General features: G+C 41.2%; 1 protein-coding gene and 1 long non-coding RNA gene across 5 annotated transcripts in view; one reads left to right on the forward strand and one right to left on the reverse strand.

Moving 5' to 3' along the window:
* The window catches only part of vti1a (vesicle transport through interaction with t-SNAREs 1A), a 243676-nt gene that overhangs the window by 148432 nt on the left and 72831 nt on the right, over positions 1 to 22413 (forward strand). For 2 of the 4 annotated variants that reach the window (XM_034193262.1, XM_034193263.1), the window contains 2 exons: positions 402 to 472; positions 8945 to 9006. In XM_034193262.1, coding sequence (XP_034049153.1) covers positions 402 to 472; positions 8945 to 9006 — 133 coding nt within the window. Of the gene's footprint in view, positions 1 to 401; positions 473 to 8944; positions 9018 to 22413 lie in introns of all 4 variants that reach the window. The other 2 variants (XM_034193265.1, XM_034193266.1) reach the window with 1 other exon arrangement.
* Positions 157 to 8108, reverse strand: LOC117530405. The gene is made up of 3 exons (XR_004566356.1): positions 8097 to 8108; positions 5894 to 5896; positions 157 to 251 (listed from the first exon to the last, which is right to left on the reverse strand). It is a non-coding gene; the product is annotated as an uncharacterized LOC117530405 (long non-coding RNA).

Raw genomic sequence — 22413 nt, forward strand, 5'->3', positions numbered from 1 at the left:
TTTTTTTGTGCTTCACAATGCAAAAGGTGGCATAATCATGACTCTTTTGGGCTACTGTGTCAACATGGCGGCCTCCATGACAGGGGCCTGCGCCCATATATAATAGATAGGGAGGGCTCATTCTAATATTATGAAAGCACATCACTTTGTTGCTGCAGGTAATTTATACACTAATGAACAGGTGCTTGTGAATGCTATGTTCCATTTCTGCTCATAAACACTCCTAAATCCCACACACTGTAGCTTTAATGCTTGCACATGGAAAACTGAACATATTCCTTGTTCTTGCCTTTTTATTTATTTGGTCTGTTTCAACAGTTTTCACCCTAATTTTTAAATGTTGTTCATCCATATCTTTTCTCTTCTTCATACCGCTTCTGTTTTTGTTTCTTTTCTTCCAGAGCAAGTCGGTCAAGAGATCCTTTCCAACCTAAACACTGACCGTGAGAAGATCCAGAGAGCCAGAGAAAGGGTGAGTGCACATGCTGGTGAATGTTCTAACATTTTGAGATTCTACAGATTGTTACCTTTAGTTTATGTATGATGTATGTTGTGTAGAGTCTATGTTATAAGTCATCAAATGTCCATCCATCTGATCCTGCATCACACCGAAACAGCTCATCTGATTGCCGTGATTTTCATTCTGTGTCATCTATGTAGACCCTAGAATAAAATGGGAGGGAGGGGGGGATTTCGCTTGCCTCTCATAGGTAGGGGAAGCCAGGGCACAGTGGATCAGAAATGTTGTTTTGTGGCAGCATAAACACATTATGCATAGGTTTATGTCATTCTACTGTGGATTTAATAAAGCAAGTTATTGTTTTTAAGGCTGTGTTATTTATTTCTCCCCAAGTGTAATTTGCAGGTGTTTAAAATCGATTTTAAAATTTTTGATTCACTGTGCCCCGGACACTAATTCACGGGGCACAGTGAATCAACTTAGAATATAATGAAAAAACACATGATTATAAAGATTTCTTCAACATTATTAAATATAATTAGCTGATAGTCTGGAGAAGACATAACACATACTCATCAGTTGGACGGGGTAGTCTTGTAACTAATAACAATTTCTGGGCCACCTTTCCTCTGTTGTGAGAAATAAATACAAAGACACTTGTTGTATGGCTGGGGGGGCCTGGCTGCCTTTTTGTTTCTGTCTTTTGGTTTTCCTTCCAGGTGGCTTGCATTTGGGACTGAGTGGCTGTGTTGCTGAGGTTATCAGGACCTCACCCTGATCACCTGCGGCTCGTCAGGACTCACAGCTGTGGTGCATCTATATGGATTGGAACATGGTGGCATTTAAGACTGGAGTATACAGTGTGTATTTGCCAGAGACTCGACCTTGTGACCAGACGGGTGAGATCGTCGTCTCGGGAGCCATCTCATCATCAGTGGATGCAGAGAACGTCCAAGGTTTGATGCACGGTCTGTGAAAGAGGAGGGGGTGAGGTCTCACGCTCGTCAGCACACTTCCTGAGGTACGTTAGATTTTGTGACTAACGTTTATACAGTCAGTAAATGTGGTGTCCCTCACACCTTATTATATTGAGCTGTACGTTAGTCATGTATCGGCTTCCACTGCAGTGGAGTTTTGTGAACTGGATGTTCCATGCCTGCAGGTTGGGAAGCTGATTAGTAATTAAGCCAGGAAGTGTTTGCTGTTTATGTACACCTTTGAGTGGTCTCTCTGTGTGTAGAGTGTGGACTCACATAATGGTTCCTTCTTTCACAGACTCGGTTTGTTGCGGCCACCTGGGGGGTGTCGGCGGGGTCCTTGGGTCCGAACGGCTTCTGGCTCCGGACCGTTAGCGCTGCTGGGAGCGCACCGTATCACCACCACGCCAGACCGCACACTCTTTTGTTGTTTTGTATCACATCACTGTTATGTATTAAATTCAGTTAGCCTTTGTACCGTGCTCTGCTTATTTCATACTGGGTCCTTCAAACGCTGGTCGGTTCTCCGAGCTGCGTCCGACACATAACAACACTGACATCCACAAAATTTACTTTTGATAGGAAAATACTGACTTAACTTGCCGCTTAGTTTTACCCTTAATGTATCCAAAAACAAAATACTAATTTATAAGGGGGATGTCTTTATGCATTAAAATATGGCATAACTGCTGCAAATATATATGTAGTTTTGCCGATATAGCTACTGATTCACTGTGCCCCGTGATTCACCGTGCCCTGCTTTCCCCTATATAGAAATCAGTACTATTATCTTAGGCAAAAATACTAGCAGGCTAACGGTTGGCACAGCTGCATTACCATGACCATCTGGCCGGGATTGTTACATCGGCACTGAATCTAAATACGCAGCATTTCTCACAGCGAACAGACCGTTCCACCGGGGACCGTGAGCATTTAAAAATCTTTATGAGGAACTGTAAAGACAAAGAGGAAACTTTTATCACCAATGTTGTGTTCTCGGAGGTTTTGTGATCGGAGAGTGGAATGCGGTAGTGGTGATGCTGACGCTGAAATAGCTGCATCAAAATGTATTAGTTTTGCGTCGCTGCATAAACATCACTGACCAGCATGAGTGTGAAATGGCAAAAAATGATGATTGTAATTCCATTCTAGGATATGTGATTTCAGCATTTTGAATCTTCACCTTGTAAAGTTCTCGCACACAGCATGTTTTTTTTTGCTAGTGTACTGTAATTCATCTTTGTTGTCTGTAAGAAATGGAGCATTATCTTCCCGTTTTTTTCCCTTTTGTCTTGAATGGAGTTAGTCCCCATTTAAAAAACAAATAAAACAAAACAATAGTTTATCATCACCACCTGCATGCTGAAATCGGCCCGCATCATGTTTTTTTTTTTCTTTTCTTTTTTTGTGTGTGTGAATTTGATGCCGGTACAGCTAGTGCAAGAACCGGCATGTCCAATATGTGGCGAGTATGCTTTGGCCGAAGAAGACAGGCGAAGTTTACCGAGCCGGGCCTGGAACTTGGCACTTGCTGTCATTGACAACCACAAACACGAGGATGAATGCTGATATGGCCAAGAAGCTGAAGCCTTGGTACAGGGTGAGCCCCCCCCCGACCGATATTTACAGCCAGTGTGCATGTGGTATGCTGGATAATGGAGGTGTCTTGGACGCTAATTACAAAGGTTGGAAGATGAGTTTTTCCTCGTCCGCTTCTTCACCCTCGAGAATGAAATGAACTGAGCGGCATAAACTTATTACAAGGGGAAGTTTAATTTTCCAACTTCAAAGTTTTACTGTGTTTGTTCTCTCTTTGTAAGAAAAAGAAAAAAAATCTGCCCTCCATCACTTTTTTCTGATGTTAAACTGTTTTTTTTGGGGGGGGGGGGCTTAGCTTTGTTAGTTGTCACTCTTTGTTGCCAGACTTTACAGCTCAGCATTCTTCTCCAGTTTCCTCCTCTCTCTTTCCTGCTTTTCCCTCAGAGAGTCCCCCCGTTCCTAAGCCCTGCTACTCCTACACTTCCAGCTCGCCAAAAAGGCAGGTAGGCAGAGACAGGAAAGCCCAAATGCAGGAAGGGGCCCGGCCCTGACGGCCTCCTCAATGCAGAATGCTTAAAGATCACAACATGGCAGTGGACTTCGCACAGACAATTTCAAAGAAAAATCAAACATCTCTTTTCAAAATGGTCCAGAGCGTCTACTGAGACTACCTCGTCTCTCCGTCTTTTGCATTCTGTGCATCGCTCACCTCTTCTTCCTGTTACAGAAAACCCTCACCAGACACGCAAATTGTGAGGACTTTAAAGGCAGTTTGTGGGGCGAAAGCAAAGAGAAGCAAACATGCAAAGCTACAGGATGCAAGGCCAGGTTAACAGCTCTTTGCATTAAGGAGATGGAAGATGGAGGATGAATAGTTTTAGCATAAATGCCAACTTGTGAACGTGCAAACGCATGCAGACAAACCCCTTGGCTCAGCAGGAGGCGTGGCCTTTTGTTTTGCTTTCATGGCACAAGTCAATGGCGCGTTTCAACATCAGGTCAAAGCAGTGTGCTCCAACACTGAACTCCTGAGTGGGTTGCATAATGTATGCGTTCTTCAAACACACCATGGCAGGTAGCAGGAGGAAAAGTGTAGGCAATTCTTTCCCTAAAATCATTCCTTCCTTCATTTGAAAGCAGTAACTCATGCAAACAAATTGCTGTTGTGGACTGCTGTTGAGTCAGTTTGCCACATTTCTTAACTCCCTTCTCTCTTGGTCTTATTATTCATCTGGTGTCCATGACTGAAGCTCATTTTTGTTAAGGGTTTTTGCACATCATTTGTAGCTTCATGTGAAACGCCAGATATGAAGGGGCTAAAGTGTGTCACCAGGTGTCTTAAATACATACGAGCCAATTACGTACCTCAGAACAGGTTTGATTCAGGGACTGAAGTGAAACCTTTGTTTTCACCAATAAAGCTATCACCTCCTACCTATCCCGGATTCCAGAGAACTGTTAAGGTGCGACTAAAGCTTCCTCAAGAAGAGACAGCTGCTGCTGCTACTACTTCTGTGCTACTGATACTTGCAAAAATGAAGAGGTAAAATGTTCAATGGAAAACAAGAAGAGAATAGAAAAGGTTGCCACCAACCTTTTAAAACACTTGCCAATGATGATGCAGCACAAATGTGTCTCTCCCCTTAACTATTACTACTACAACCAAAGTGCTCAATAGCCTGTGTTGCTCACTGTATGTCAAAGGATATGTGTGCCAAGTTTGGCTCAATTCTGCAGCACAAAAGTGTCTCACTCTTAACTATTACTACTACAACCACTACAAAAGTGCTCAATAGCCTATGTCACTCCCCATATGTCATAGCATATGTGTACCACGTTTGGCTCAATTCCGAGGTGCCATTTGCGCAGGAGAGGTACATATATATATATATATATATATATATATATATATGTATATATATATATATGTATATATATATATATATATATATGTATAAGATCTCCGTCTCACCCCTGTGGGGAGAGTGATGTGTGTGTTCCTCCAGCTCGGGTCCTCTACACGAAGCCTTGGAGTTTAAGGTTCTGGCGCAGTATCTTAGCTGTTCCTAGGACTGCACTCTTTTGGACAGAGACTTCTGATGTTGTGCCTGGAATCTGCTGGAGCTACTCTTCCAGTTTGGGGGTTACAGCTCCTAGTGCTCCTGTTACCACTGGGACCTCTTTGGACTTTGCCTTCCTCATCTGCTCCAGTTGCTCCTTCAGCCCTTTGTAGTTCTCGATTTTCTCGTGCTCCTTTTTTTCTGATGTTGCTGTCAGCTGGGATTGCCACATCGATTAAAACTACGGTCTTCTTTTCCTTGTCAACCAACACTATGCCTGGCTGGTTGGCCAGCAGCTGCTTATCTGCCTGGAATTTGAAGTCCCACAGGCCCTGTTGTTCTCAACTGCCTTTGGTGGCATCTCCCATCGGGACTGGGGGACTTCTAATCCATATGTGGCACAGATGTTCCTGTACATGATTCCTGACACTTGGATGTGCTTCTCTGTGTACGCGGTCTCAGCTTGCGTCCTGCCATTATGTGCTGGACTGGGCACATTTGCACAGCCTGCATCTTGGTTCCTGTCGGCTGTGGTAGACTCCTGCCTTTGTAGATCTGGTGCTTAGGGCTTGTTCTTGTGCTGCCATGGTCATATCTATCTATCTGTCTGTCTGTCTGCCACACACTAGGGTGTTATGTCTTAAAAAAACATTTTTAAGTCCCTGTGAAACAACCCCTTTCTTTGTTTCTGCTTGCTACGCGCCTTTTGTTCAGAGTTTGGGTCTTTCTCCATCTCTCTCCAACAGAGAGGCCCTATCAAACAGGATGCAAACTGCCTCAGTGGACTTTTTTCACAGAGCAAACAAGAATCTACAGGTTGTCTACATTATGTTACATACGTCTCGGGACTCTGAAACAAGCTGTTTTAAACTTAAATATTCCACATGGGAGTGTAATTTGTACCTGCACAGACGTAGGATAGTGGGACTTTCAGGATATTTAACATTTAATTGTACAAGGTTGATTAAAAAGTGTGTGGGGGGGGGGGGGGGGGGGGTGTTGTTTGTTTGTTTTTTTTTGCAAGTAATGACCCCTTTAATGATCCCATCAACTTTTACTGAAACATAATTGCAAACTGGCCCGATTACCCACAAAAACCTCAAATGCTCCAGTAGCTATGAGTAGGAAAATGTTTTGAGTGTATGATTTAGTCATTTATTATCCAGGTAACAATTTTAATGATTTAACAGACACAAATGAATAATATACATATTTACAATGCAACACTAGATATGAGACATAGGCTAACTCGGACTGAATTATACAAGCAAAAGGGTTTTGAAGCACTCATAACGATGTATTTCTCTGGGTGGAGGGCGTAGAAGAGAGGTAAGATAATTACCATTGTGTTATATGTAGTTATATATTAGAATGATATATTTTTTTAATCTTTGAAACTGAACTGCGCTGTTCGAGTGTGTGATTTTAAATGTGAGAGCATTTTTACTTCCAAGAATTTTGGTGGGAGCTTGTGGATGGTGCTGAATGGAAAGAAGGAATGATTCAAAGAGTGTATTTTGGGAGAAAGTGTGAAGTGTCTGGGGGACAGATCTGTGGGTAGAGGCAGACATCAGGCAAGTGCAAGACTTGTTGCGTTTGCCAGAAGGCCTAAAACCCTGGGTCCCCCACCTCCTACCCTGTGCCGCATGTATCCCAGGATCTGGCAACCTTCATCACAGCAGCCCAGGCTGCCAGAGGGTAGGAAGTAAGGATATAAGAAGAGGGGGGGAAAGAAGTGAAAGAGGGGTGGCAGTGGCGGGTGAACTGCAGACAAGAGGAACATCGACAGAACCCTTGATATGAAACTGGAGAAAAAGAATGATACAGGAGACTTTTTTTTTCTTCAGAAAATCAAGTGTAGAAGAGATATATTACAAATACTGTGATGAAACAGAGTTATTTTAATTGGGATGCAGGTATTATCTCTGAAAGAAAGAGTGACTCCTGAAACACTACGCAATCACTCACACACGCCTCCATCATGCTTCTCCCAGAAATGCAACTACAGGTACACTTTAGTTACAGCTCACTCTGTGCGGCGTCAGCACTTTCAGCAATCTCTCTCTCACACATACACACGCGCACACCTGGCAACATCTCTGTGCCAGCAGACTTTCCCTGTGAAAGTCCTAATGCCTGATAACACAATGGAAGGAAAACATTTCTGTGACTCCAGAGGAAAAAAGAGGCCAAAATAAAGAGCGAAGATGGAGCAAGAAAAAAGAGAATATTGCAAAGCAATTACTCTTGAATAACTATGATCATTATTTCAAGCGTATCTTCAAGGACTCTCTGTGATTCCTCTGCCCACGTTCAAAAATTAAAGGGCTCCTCTTGCTCGCTTCCTACGTCTGTCCGTTGTTTTGTTGTTTCCTGCGGCAGTGTGTCATGTCCTTCTATAAATGGTGATCAGCCGCTCTTCCATTTGTAATATTTCTATGTCTGTTTGCCAAAAGTAATTTATAGGCCACTAGAACAGTGAAAAGTGCTAAACCAGTGTCAAAACATGCAAAAATCTACAAAATAGATCCAGTGTATAAACTGATTTGACACTTTTTTTTTACACAAGTATGGAGTTATACTGGATGAAACCAACATGACATCACTCGTAGGTTTTCTGGAGAGCGTAGCTTGAATGGAGCAGTTCCAAATGTCACCACCTTGGCAGGTCCTGACTTCGCCTAACTTCCAGCCAATCTATAAGTAGGTAAAGAGGCACAGTGTGGGCAAGACTGGTGTGTCCTTTGTGGGACGAATGAACCTCAAACACGCCCCCTATCTTGGAGTTACAAAAGAAGCTAAAGCTAACAGGCTAACCTATGTTTAGGTGCTTTATTAATGCATATTTTATTTTGTCATACTGGGCAGTAGTTTTCATATCCCGTGGCTTGGGTGTTGGTGTTAAGTAACCACAGAGTAACAGCTGAGATAACCTGACCAAGCAAAAAAAAGACAAATTTATTTTTGACAGAATGTGAACACCTGATTTTCTTTCTTATCACATTTTACCATTATTTGTCAGTCTCATGCTACAAAGACAAATATGTTATTTAGTCCAACAGGTAACTGAAACAATCCTGCAAGTGGTGATACAAGCACCAAAGTCGGCACAAATACTCCTTAGACATTACTCTTTTGAAAAAAACGACTAGCCACTTGAATTTTCACTAGGCGGCGAGGTAGGGGTCAATTGAAGAATTACACAGGAGTCAAAATTGTTGAGCTAATAGGATTAATAAATGGTATAGTTTTGACTGTGCTGAGTGCTTGGTCTCCAAAGTAAAGATCCAATAAGGTTAACGTCCATTGGATTCTATGACATGTGACATATGTTACCCTGTAACATGATAACTAAGCATGATACATGGTACAAACTATTTCCTTTTAAACCCTGATAACTCAACTAATAATTTGCACAATGTTTTACCAAAATTGGAGCAACTTTAACTTTTGACCCCTGTACAAACTGACACTGACCTTTGTCACCATTTTTGCTGTTTTTACCCCATAACTCATGAACATTCAGTCATAGACAGTCCAAACTTTACCTTTTTGGAATCACTATGATCAGAGAAATAATGTAGTGGAGTTTTCAATTTGACTGGAGGATTTTTAAGTTTGACCACCTATTGAAAATTCAAGTGGCTAGTCGGTTCTTTCAAAAGGAGTGTTTGTGCTAGAATTTGATGCTTGTATTGCCATTTGCAGGATTTTGCTCTAAATATTCTCTTAGCTGCTGCACTAATTTTTCTTTGTTCAGTTATACTGTATTTAATGATATATTGTTATCAACCGCTGGTGCATTTGTAGTCTTAGTGGAGATATTGGCTTGATGAAACTGTGTTTAATGGAAACTCAACTGGACATGGAAACTTTTTTTTCCCCTCTTCTTCTTGTTGTGTCTTCAGCTGAGAGAAACTGACTCCAACTTGGGCAAGAGTTCTCGCATCCTGACTGGCATGCTAAGAAGGTAAGAGGCAGGTAGGGGCTCTGTTTTTGCATCTTTCTCCATGTATTGTGTTCTGTTGATACTGTGAGCCAGCTCCAAGTCACCCACCACCCAAAATGATATATGAAAAATCAATCATTCATAATCTGATCTGGAGTCTGCTCACAGCTGGTTATGTTACAATACAGCTGTACGGAAAAGTAATATAATAGTTGTAGTAGTAATACTGAAACATTTACTGTCACAGGTTGAATTTCTCCCTGGAATTTAGTTACCTTTTTTAAATTAGAGTGTTGCTGTTCTACAATGCAAAGTCATGAATGATTCTTCTGGATTTCAAAGAAAAGACTTGATGCAACGCTGCCGTTGTGTATCAGCGGCCAACAGGAGTCACCATCAAGAAAATAAAACCTCAGACTAATAGTAAACATTTTATTTGTTTGAATCTCAGCTTGTTTGTGTGATATTTAGCACAGGCTTAATCTGTAAGGTACCATGTTTTCAGGAATCTCTTTTCCTCCATAGTTTATGGCACCAGAAGTTTCCAACAGCTTGCAGCACACTAACTAAAATAACAAAATAAACTCCATGTGTCCAAAAACCCAGAAATCAGAGTAAATTATGTTAAGTCAAGTGGACTTTTCTTGTAGATTCTTCATTGAAAGTGAGAACTATGAGAGTTTTATTTTTTAAATCACGCAACAAAACCAGGTGCAATGAAGATGCTCAAATGTTATATCGTGCAGCCCGAGTGTGAATATCTCTTCTTTTTGTGGAAAATATGCAGTTGTGTTGCCAGTTGGACGTTGAGTGCTCTTGGGGGGGCGGGGGGTGGGGGAGGGGGTGGGGGGGCGCGCAGCCTGGTGTGTCATGCTGAAGTAAAAGGCGACAAAAGAAAAGTGCACAGAGTCTTTGTTTCTCTAAATGTACCCACAACCCGTAACCACAGAACACACACAAAACTATTCATATTGTGTTGTGCACCCACTCAGAAACACTAGACATAACACGCGTGTGCGCACAAATGCATGTGCACACACTATAATGTGTTGTCACATATCCATTTCATAAAGTGCCCGCGTGTCCGACCCTGAACCGTGACGCCCCGTTTTTGTTTCTCGCTCCCCCTTTCTTGTATTTTTTTTTTCCTCCCTGTCGCCCACTGTGGATTTTGATTAAGAGTAATATGTAAATGACACAGACTAAATGTAAAATCCCGGGGCCAGGAAGGAAGTGCCAATTGAAATCGATGCTTCAGTGCCTGTAGACAATTTGGAGGGCGTCGCGCAAGGCGACCGGCACTTACTAGAGAGGGAAGGCTTGAGCACGGCCGTGACGCCAACTGTAAGCAATATTTCTGCATATGTCTCCATTTTGTCAAGTCTGATTACGGGGAGAGGAGGGGGACCAGGAGAGGCGGGGCGGCGGGGTCAGCTTGCCTCGCATGTCACCCCAAGCTGTCCAGAAATCATTCATCATTCCTGTCCCCCCTTCTCGCCTTCGTTCTCTTCTCCCTCGCACCCCCTCCAGTGCTGAAGTAAATAACACACACTTATTTCAATATTATCATATTAATGTTAAAGTTCAGCTGTCACCTAATGGGAAGACTTAATCAGACGTAGCATTTTAAGAGGCAGGCTGCCACTCCCTCCCGCTCTCTTGACGTGCCTTACCTCCTCTGGTTAGCGCTCCGCTCAAATCAGGATTTATGAGGGCTTTCCAAAGCAAGGGCCTGACTGTGAGACTTTTCGACTACCGGCTCCTTTTCTGCTTGATGGGAGCAGCCTAACATACACCCCCCCCCCCCCCCCCGCCTTTCTTGAACAACAAGTAATTTTTTTTTTCCTGTTCGTTTATTCACTCTTTGAATAAAAGAAACTGTGTTTTGTTGTAAAGTTGCTGGCAGGAAATGTCACATGTGAAGTCATTTATGACCAGAGATGGAGAACGGAGAGCTAAAGTGGCTTTAGGACGGTTACGTGATGTCTCACCCCCACACACTTGAACCAGTACTTCATCAATTGCCTTTTCATTGAATTATTTGCTGTACCGGTTCTCTGCCTTTTGATTAATTGTATATTTGTCAGAACAATTGTAGGTCCTTCACACTGTTGTGGGGGCTGGTTTGTTTGTCACATCCATGAATAGTTTATTGCTTTAGTAGAGAAAATAACTAAGTTTCTGCCATATAGTCTCAAATTCAAATTACCTAGGGGCTACTGGACAAGTTATTGAGGGTGCGTTAAGCCGCCCGTCTCCACTATTTACAGTAAAAAAAAAAAAGTCCTGGATTCTTCTCATAAAGCTGCTTGAGATTATATTCCAGGTGGGTGACATCACCTAAAATTAATATCATAATATTGCTCACTTTGGACAGTTGATCACCCCTCTGAGTCTGGTCTGCTTGAGGTTTCTTCCTAAAAAAAATTCCAGAGAGAGATTTTCCTTACCACTGTTGCCTACGTGCATACTCAGGGGTGGGTAAGGTTTGACTTTACCCTTGTATAGCACCTTAGGGAGACTTATGTTGTCATTTAATACTATATAAACACTTTGAATTGAATTATTAGGTTTTATTTTGTTTTAAAATAAATATTTAGAATGTATCATTGTCAGTTGGGAGGCATAGAAGAGTATTATGCATTTTCAACATTGTGTATGTGGTACAGGTGTGGGGGTGTGTGCAGTGCTTTAATAATTTTAGGTAAAATTAAAGCAGTTAGGATTGTATTTTTGTTACTTATGTCACCGAGGTCTCAAACAAGCTATGTCAGGCCTAAATGGTGTTGAAAGCAGGAGAATGTCTGTGAAAAACACATTGTGAGCCTTTGAAGATGTTTAACATTAAACTTCAAACCCATGAAAAGGTAAATAAAAACTGGTTTGCTCCATATGGCCCCTTTTCATAACAATCTAATTTGAGCAAGAGTTTGTTCGTCCTTCAAAGTCAAATTCTGAATGAAAAACTTCATGAACCAAAGATTTTTACGGTTTTGTGTTTAATATATCTTTGGCTGTGTTTAACTATTGTTCAGGATTAAACAAGCCTTCGGCACAAAAGTCTGCTAGTTCACACAACAGAGTCATAGTTTAACAATAAACTCCATGACAATTAACTTATGTATTCATATAAAAAATACTTTATAGACAGTTACATCTATGAAAAAACTAGTATCTTCTGCATTATTTATTGTTAGCATCATTAAAGCACAATTTGTGGCCTTGTCGGCGTTCTCATTGGCCAGATTTCTCATGGTATTGATGATATTGCGCAATCCATATTACAATTTATCATGGCAGTTCAGCTAAAAAATGGTGATAACATTTTGTACATGTCCTTCTTTTAGAACAACCTTTATTTTACCATTAAAAAGGGACATTTTGACGTTGATGCATTCACAATTTGTGGTTGCTCCCCCATAACCACGAACAGTCATTCACCCCCTGAATGGAGGGTTGTGCCACAACTGCAGTTCTTCTGGATTGCGTTTTTGGACTACAATTCGGAGTTCTGATTGATGAGCTGTCACCCAGTAATCATAAGCAAAAGTTTAGTTCTTGCCAACAAATTCCTGCATCCTTCCCCAATATATCTACCATATATGTGATACAGTATGTACAGATTAAAGGTCAGGTCAGGTCTATGAGCATGTGCTGGGGTTGCATCCAACTCCTAATGAAACCCCTGCAGATCTGCAGTCCATTTTTGTCTCCTGAAAGTAAGTCTATTTACTTTAGCTAGGTGTTTATGTGGTGTCCGGTTCAGTCACAGGGGTCTTTAACAATGAGACATCTGCATCCTAAACTGGAATTGTGGTAACTACGCAGTGTGGCTGTGGTGTTTTGGGTCTTGTCTTGGGTATGACATTATACTCTGGACACGTGCAGTTTCTGCAGCCTTTACGAAGCTTTTATTAGGGGTAGTTAATGAGATTACCACTCCAATTGCTGCAAATCACAGTGATGCAGGCGAGATTCATTACTGGTGCGGTGCTGAGGTGTACAGCGTCACTGAGGTCCTATTCTAAGGCAGCTCATGCTGATTAGCGCAAGTCAAAAGGAAATCATTTGAATAATTAATTAATTAGTATAGTGAATGTGTTAATTATTCTTGCATCACATGCGTACAATTAGAATTTGGCTGCATGGTCACATATCATGGATAGAAGAAACCCAAAAGTCATATATATATATATATATATATATATATATATATATATATATACTCAACAAAAATATAAACGCAACACTTATGGTTTTGCTCCCATTTTGTATGAGATGAACTCAAAGATCTAAAACTTTTTCCACATACACAATATCACCATTTCCCTCAAATATTGTTCACAAACCAGTCTAAATCTGTGATAGTGAGCACTTCTCCTTTGCTGAGATAATCCATCCCACCTCACAGGTGTGCCATATCAAGATGCTGATTAGACACCATGATTAGTGCACAGGTGTGCCTTAGACTGCCCACAATAAAAGGCCACTCTGAAAGGTGCAGTTTTGTTTTATTGGGGGGGGATACCAGTCAGTATCTGGTGTGACCACCATTTGCCTCATGCAGTGCAACACATCTCCTTCGCATAGAGTTGATCAGGTTGTCAATTGTGGCCTGTGGAATGTTGGTCCACTCCTCTTCAATGGCTGTGCGAAGTTGCTGGATATTGGCAGGAACTGGTACACGCTGTCGTATACGCCGGTCCAGAGCATCCCAAACATGCTCAATGGGTGACATGTCCGGTGAGTATGCCGGCCATGCAAGAACTGGGACATTTTCAGCTTCCAAGAATTGTGTACAGATCCTTGCAACATGGGGCCGTGCATTATCCTGCTGCCACATGAGGTGATGTTCTTGGATGTATGGCACAACAATGGGCCCCAGGATCTCATCACGGTATCTCTGTGCATTCAAAATGCCATCAATAAAATGCACCTGTGTTCTTCGTCCATAACAGACGCCTGCCCATACCATAACCCCACCGCCACCATGGGCCACTCGATCCACAACATTGACATCAGAAAACCACTCACCCACACGATGCCACACACGCTGTCTGCCATCTGCCCTGGACAGTGTGAACCGGGATTCATCCATGAAGAGAACACCTCTCCAACGTGCCAAACGCCAGTGAATGTGAGCATTTGCCCACTCAAGTCGGTTACGACGACGAACTGGAGTCAGGTCAAGACCCCAATGAGGACAACAAGCATGCAGATGAGCTTCCCTGAGACGGTTTCTGACAGTTTGTGCAGAAATTCTTTGGTTATGCAAACCGATTGTTTCAGCAGCTGTCCGAGTGGCTGGTCTCAGACGATCTTGGAGGTGAACATGCTGGATGTGAAGGTCCTGGGCTGGTGTGGTTACACGTGGTCTGCGGTTGTGAGGCTGGTTGGATGTACTGCCAAATTCTCTGAAACGCCTTTGGAGACGGCTTATGGTAGAGAAATGAACATTCAATACACGAGCAACAGCTCTGGTTGACATTCCTGCTGTCAGCATGCCAATTGCACGCTCCCTCAAATCTTGCGACATCTGTGGCATTGTGCTGTGTGATAAAACTGCACCTTTCAGAGTGGCTTTTTATTGTGGGCAGTCTAAGGCACACCTGTGCACTAATCATGGTGTCTAATCAGCATCTTGATATGGCACACCTGTGAGGTGGGATGGATTATCTCAGCAAAGGAGAAGTGCTCACTATCACAGATTTAGACTGGTTTGTGAACAATATTTGAGGGAAATGGTGATATTGTGTATGTGGAAAACATTTTAGATCTTTGAGTTCATCTCATACAAAATGGGAGCAAAACCAAAAGTGTTGCGTTTATATTTTTGTTGAGTGTATATATATATATATATATATATATATATATATATATGGCCTCTAGCAGTGTTTTTAAGTTGATTATAAACACTTGACATTCTGACCTTGATAAATTCCCAGACAAGTTACCTTGAGAGTCTGTTCAAAGGGGTGTATTGTGATCCGATGGATAAATGGTCCTTTCATTACTGATGCAGTTTGTTTTAAATCACACCTCTACTTCTATTTCTTTGATGGTCTGGTGGTTATCACCCCAGTTGAGCAACAATTAGACACTCATTAAGATAACTGTCATGGTTCAAGAAAGCCAATTAACTCAAAGCCTGAACATGAGTATCACTTATTGTTCAAACTATTCAGAGGTGCACATATCTCAAATAACTGTTGCTTTGTTAAGAAATAACTCTTTATCTTCTATCATCTTTGACACCGCAAATCAGCAGGGCCAAACAGAATAATTAGGAAGTGTTTAAAAAAACTGACTTCAGGTACTCTTTGTTGTGGGAGTCTTAGATTGATAGTCTTACAAATTTCTCCTTGTCGCATGTCAGCACCGTTCATTTGCTTAGTGGATGTCAGTCAGTGGTCTAATGGTGGCCTTCTAGGGCATAAACTCTATGAATTTTGAATCTGGTCTTCTGAATTCCTGTGGGTTTTAATTATACTGTCATTGACTTTGTGATCCCTTTGAATTGAAATAGCAGTTATAATATTAATGATTACCTATGATCACAATTATACCAGTCATCAAATGAAGTATGGTTGATATTGTATGAGGAAGTGGTGTTGTATGAGAAAGTCTGGAGTGGCAGAGAAGTATGTGAGGGTAGTGCAGGACATGTACAATAATAGTGTGACATTGGTGAGATTCGTAGTAGGAATGACAGATTCATTCAAGGTTTGATTACACCAAGGATCAGCTCTGAGTCCTTTGTTGTTCACAATAATGGTAGACAGGTTGACGGATGAGGTCAGACAGTCTCCATGGACTGATGTTTTCACATGACATTGTGATCTGCAGTGAGAGTAGAGAAAAGATTGAGTCTAACCTGGAAATGTGGAGATATGCTTTGGAGAGAAGGGGAATGAAAGTCAGTAGGAGCAAGACTGAGTATGTGTGTGTGAATGAGAGTGAACCCAGTGGAATAGTGTGGTTGCAAGGAGTAGAAGTGGTGAATGTAAATGAGTTAAAATACTTGGGGTCAACTGTCCAAAGTAAGGGAGAGTGTGGTAGAGAAGGGAAAAAGGTAGGTAGAATGGAGTGGGTGAAGAAAGGTAGCAGGAGTGATTTGTGACTGAAGAATATCTGCAAGAGTGAAGGAGAATGTTTACAAGACAGTAGTGAGACCGGGAATGTTGTACGGTTTGGAGACAGTGGCACTAACAAAAAGACAGGAGGTGGAGCTGGAGGTAGCAGAGCTGAAGATGTTGCGATTCTCTTTGGGAGTGACAAGAATGGACAGGATTAGGAATGAACATATCTGAGGAACAACTTAGGTGGGGCGATTTGGAGACAAAGTCAGAAAGGAGAGATTGTTATGGTTTGGACATATGTGGAGGAGGGACCCAGAGTATATAGGGAGAAGGATGCTGAGGATGGAGCCACCAGGCAGGAGGAAAAGAGGGAGACCAAAGAGGAGGTTTATGGATGTGCTGAGGGAGGACATGCAAGTGGTTGGGTGACAGAGGAAGATACAGAAGACAGGGTGAGATGGAAACGACTGATCTGCTCTGGCAACCTGGAATGGGAGCCGCCAAAAGAAGAAGAAGATCAAATGAAATATGGTTATTTCCTTTAGTGCCTATTAAGATTATGTTGGACCACCACCGGTCCCTTTGTTCCAGAGAGACTTTTTTGTATGTCAGACTTTTAAGGCATTTCAGTCTTTTGTTGGTTGCTTTTGTTCTTTACAGATTTTCGCTTCAGGTATTCTGGTACGAGGTGTGCACTTTCTGGATGCCGCTGTATAGTTTTGCCGTTTGATTTCAGGAAGTTGCAAGTCTTATCTGATACACTCACGACTGATGAAGTCATTCAGATGACATCAGTGTACATGTCATCATGTAGACGTGAGAGTAGAAGCCTAACGCATTAACTCAACTTATTTATAACATTAAGGGGTCCATGTAACAATGTAGTTGTATCTTTGACTTCAAAATCGATTTCTGATTCATATCCGTGAACTGTTTACACACCTAAATGGCTCGAATTAGCCCTCATTGTCCCCTGTTAGATACACCACAGACATTTTGAAAAGTCTGCATTTTCATGTCACAATGCCACCATCACTCTTCTTTTAACCAAACTAGCCCTGTGAGTGTAGCATGAGCCGTCCGTCTTCTGTACTGATAATCTCAAGCATCTCACTCACCACCACTCAGAGCAGTTAGGAATGCGATGCTGCTTTAGACCCTGTTAGCAGGATCGAGGCTCCTGGCAGCTTCATTAAAAGAGGGGGCGCAATAAAACGGGAAGGGATGAAACAGGGGAGGATGTATATTTTGAAGCAGAGGGGTTGTCTGCACTCACTGGCAGCTGATACCACATGCAGGTGGTCGACTCAGTCGCCAGACAGATCAAAAAGTCAAGGCCCCGGGTGGACCTCCCTTTGAAATGGGAATGGGGCCTAGATATCAGACAGAAAACATAAGCAAGCTCCCAGCCACAGAACAGCTCCATATTCATGGCTGGGACTGGCAGCAATGACGGGCAGGCAAGATGGACACAGTCTCAAGCTTCAGAAGAGGGTTCGCGCACACTCTGGACAGTGATTAAGAGATCAGCACATCAACTGGGGTAAAGATGATGCAGTAGTCAAAAGCTAATGCGGCCACACACTTAGCGAAACTTACTTTTTCTCACGGATGTCCTGACAAGCTGCATTAATGTGTGGCCAAGGTAAATTCTTTGATTTTGTACAGTACATACATACGGAAGACTCAGTGAAAATAGAATTCCGCTAATTGCAAAGAAGGAGTCCTGGTGTACAGTTAGCCTTTGTCAGAGTTGGTAAAACAGTTTCATGTACAGCTCATTTGTACCTGTAGGAAAATTAAACATTTCTTCTCTGCCTCTTGGGCCTTTCACACTTCACACCTTTCAGATGCGTCAAAACTCGGTCTAAAAAGCATTATTTTCAATTAGACGCATTGCTTTTTAGATGCGTCTCGTCAAAAGCCGAGCTAAACCGACGCTTCTGACGGGAGCGCACATTGGCGCTTGTCGGCAGGCTGATGCGGTCAAAGTTCAATCCAATTCAACTTTCGATGCTCTGAGCTGTGACGTACCTTTGCGTTGTCCAATAGGAACGATGCGTCGAGCCAAAACACGGAAGACTAGTGGCAGAAACCACTGATCTCTACAAAACGGATTGGTATAGAAACCAGTGATCTGTGCAAAACATACGTGTCACAGGACTGCTCATTTATGGAGCAGTTTTCTGAAGAAAAATCCTTCGAAATATTTTTTTTGTTGTTTGTTACCTCAGAATTTCTGATTACTGTTAAAAAAAAGTTTAGAACACTTGTAATTAAAATAGCTAAATAAATCAATAAATGGTTCTTTAGAAACCTTTCATCTGTAAATTAAAACCACCTGTTATTTCAGATTAGATCATTTCTTGTTTAACATAAGGACATTTATTTTTAGACAAAATAACATGGAAATTTGTACATTTTTTTAAGTCTGGTAGATTATTTATATCTCATTTCAACCAGAAAGACACTGTAAATAAATCCAAATGTTTATTAGAAATGCAACAGGAAATAATTTAACAATGATTGCAGTGTGATTGTAAAGTAGGATTTCTGTGACATAAACCTCATGATGATTTTTTTATATATAGTCATTTCAACTTGTAATTTTGCCAAAATATGTAATTGCCTTTAATGTTGTTATCAGGACAGAGTCATTTCTAAAATATGAATTTGAGCGCAATAAGTGGAGAGCTTCTATCTGTGCAAATGTCTTTTGACTTTGATTTCATGGACATTTTTAATGATCTGTTCATTTATTGTTAAAATATAAAATGAAACAGCTTTTTAAAAAATAATAGTTGCTGTTGAAAGAGCCTTTTATTTAGAAGCAGGTGATGTTCTGCTGGATTCTTGGGACCAGATGAAGGTCTCTTCTGCAGCTTTGAACTCTGGTGGTGTTGCTGAAGACACTTTTGTCCTATTTTGAAGAGCAGAGATGTTTTCTTTCGACTGGACTTCGTGGTGTTCAGCTCATCAATGGAAGTTTGGTTGTCTGCACAGCAAATGTTCCTGATTGGGACAAATAAAAATATTTCTTTAAATATAAAGAAACACTAAACAGTTTATATATAAAAAAGGAAAAAAATAAAACGGGAAAAAAACAATGGAAAAAAAAACACCCGAAAAAATAAGTTATTTAAAGTTGAGCTTTTGTGGTGTCTGAAAAAAGCTGTAGCTTTATTTGGTAAAAATAAAAAAGACTGAACCATTTAGAAATTAAAACGTTCACTCAAATCAATTGTGCTAAAAGGCTAAGCTAACGTTAGCCGATCATTAAACCTTCACAGCAGCTCATTAAACGTCACGTTTTATTTTTACATTATTCTCATCTCAATAAAGCTGCAGAACTAAACTCCGTTGGGCAAACTGGGACTTCGCATATATCCAAAAAGTGCGAGATTTCGGACTGAGTGGGTTTGCTCCATCACCCGGCTGCCTGCCTTGCTCTGCCCAGTGATGATGCCTGAAGGCCGGCTTGTCCGTGCGGGTCGGCCCGCTGTCGCGGTTCGTTCAATATCCCACCAAGTCGTCAGTCCTCCCTCTGTCGGCGTCACTCTGAAAAGTAGTTGAAAAAAAGCTTCTCCCAGCATGGTTATTGGAGAATTGTTCTACTGCTGTTTTTTAAAGCTTTTTTGTGGTTCAGGCGACCCAAATTCAAGATGGCGATCGCTGAACTTTTTTCAGGTTGTGGAACCGGCCAGAGTGTGACGTGGCAATCTCCGCCCCCTTGCCACTTCCGAAGCGACGCGTCTGACGTCATGCGTCGGATGCGTTAAAAACGCATCTTGACGGACTGGAAAGCGTTGACGGATTGGCCTGAAGTATGCAGTGTGAAAGGCCCATCTCTCGTCTTATTAACAAGAAACTGGGAGGGAGTGCTTGTTTGCTGGACCAGTTTACTGTATCCTCTCTTATTGAAGTCTATATAGGGTATTATAGCCCCCACAAACACATGTTTGGGTGGTACACAGCAAAAACTGATATCTAAGAAAGTAAAAAAAGACTTGTTTAAAGAAAATTTGACTTAATTTTTATCTAAATAGAAAAATAATCTTGTCAAGCATTTTTTACATAAGAAAAAATGTCTTATTTTCGGAAAATGTATCTCACTTTTTCTTAATAAGTTTTTTCCAGCTGATATCAAGCTGTATTTAACCAGTAACAAGGAAAGGCAATGGATTTCAAATCATCCAAGCAAAGGAAAAAGATTGTTTTCCTTATTTGAAGACAGGGGCTCATCTTAAAAATAAGAATTTTGTCTAGTTTTAAGGCACATTTTGATTATTCAGTACCTAGACATTTTTGCTAGTTTTGAGAACCAAGTAAATTTTTCTTACCACATTGGCAGATTTTCTGACTAGATTTTGGATTATTTGGCTTATTTTGAGAGGGTCAGTTTTGCAGTGTATATAAGAATCACCTGTGTCAGTCTCTCCATCTGTCTCTCTGTCAGTGAGTCTTGTAAGCACAACTCCTCTCAAACTGGTTTGTGGATTTCAATGAAAATTTACACAATGATAGCACACAATATAAAGATGTACATGAAAGAAAACAATTCCACCATCTTTGACAGTAGGTAGTTAAGGAATAACCCCCTTGTGTCCGATGATTTAGGGACATTAATGCTGGATTTTATGGTCGCAAATTGAGTTTTACCCACGACGCACGTCAGACACAAGGTGGTTATTCCCGTTCTAATCCATTTCCATTGTTTGCACTGTTTATTTTTTTGTAAGTAATTCGACCTGGATCTGTGTTTTCAGCAAAAGACCGCTTCTCCACTGAAGCCTACATCTAAACCTGCATAATAATAGAGTTTGATAAAACTATTGCACAAACCGTAGTTTTAGGAAAATGTTGCTAGATTCCTGGTGCAGAGTTGTCAAATAATCACGTATTGTATTTATCGGTTATCACAGCAGTAATTGCAATATTTGCATCGGTCGGTGAAGCTTAATGTAGCAACAGCGTCTTCATGCCAAACTGGAAATTCTGTGAGCAGACCTACAGATTTCTCCACCTCATAAAATGCATTGAGTAATTCTGTATCAGAATCCACATCAATACTTTCGTATGATAGCTTAAATTCACCTGTTTCGACATCGTCGCCGCTCCACCAGTTTCTCTCGCTCTCAGCGGACAGCGCCATTATTGACCTCTGCCTAGCAACGCGGTCAGGGCGCGGAGTAATACATCAAATGTGAAACGGTGGAATATTTTGCCACCGTCAATGCAATATTTTATGGTCAGAAATGTCACATTATTAACCAATCAGATTTGTGGAACAAATGTAATTAGATTAGAATTGGACATTAATGTTTAGTCAATGGATCATATTGTCACGATTTCGTAAGAAAAACTTCCCTTAACTTGGTTGGTGGATTTCACTGAAACATCACATAGTAGTAGCACACCATATGAAGATGTACACAAAGAAAGATGGTTCCAGTTGGAGATTAGTAGAAGAGGGAGGGCCTTTATTGTCATTGTATACAGATGGATACAAACAATGAAATTTGTCCTCTGCATTTAACCCATGCTTAGCATATAATTGATGGATCTTGTGGTATTGACTTCATAAGCATAAGTCCTCTTAAACTGGTTGGAGCTCTGACTGAAATTTCAGACATCACATGAAGATGTGCAGGAAGATATGCATAAAGGAAAGGAATCCCAGTATGACATCTTCCAGGAGAGATAGTGTTTTTTTTTAATACATCTTATTTAACAATGGTGTCTGCAAACAGACCAGTTGGCCTCTTCAGTATAGATGTTGACCAGCTTGTTAATTCAGGTATTTCATCATAAGCAACGCACTACCACCAATGTATAGTATGCAGGCAACTATTATATCAGAGTGGGGGTATCATTTTGTGAACTTGCGCACAGATCTCTGGTTAGTAACTCCTGGGATATGTAGGTCACATAGTTAATGGAATTCAGCTTCACCAGCATACAGTGTGGAGCTCAATGTCTTGTGCCGCTCTGGAAGGCTTCTTACATTCAACTAAAAGGTTTTATCTTCAGGAAGCTGGTAACACTGTAAGGCTTCTCCAGTAAAAAAAAAAAAAAAAAAAAAGTAGATGTAGACTCAAAAAGAATACATCCTATCATCTTATAACTCATCACATTAAAATAATCACAACATGAGGATGATGTGATTAGATGGCAGTTAACTTTGATGCACCAGATTAATCTAAAAAGCAACTGTCATGTACCCATGTAATATCACATGGAAGTGGCTGCCACCTGCTGGATGGTGAAAAATTATGAATAGCTGTGGTTGAATTTACATGATGCTCACAACATGGGAAAATTCAGACAAACTATACAGCTGAATGGGGAA

The sequence above is a fragment of the Thalassophryne amazonica genome, chromosome 18, assembly GCF_902500255.1.
Source record: "Thalassophryne amazonica chromosome 18, fThaAma1.1, whole genome shotgun sequence".
Classification (NCBI taxonomy): Eukaryota; Metazoa; Chordata; class Actinopteri; order Batrachoidiformes; family Batrachoididae; genus Thalassophryne; species Thalassophryne amazonica.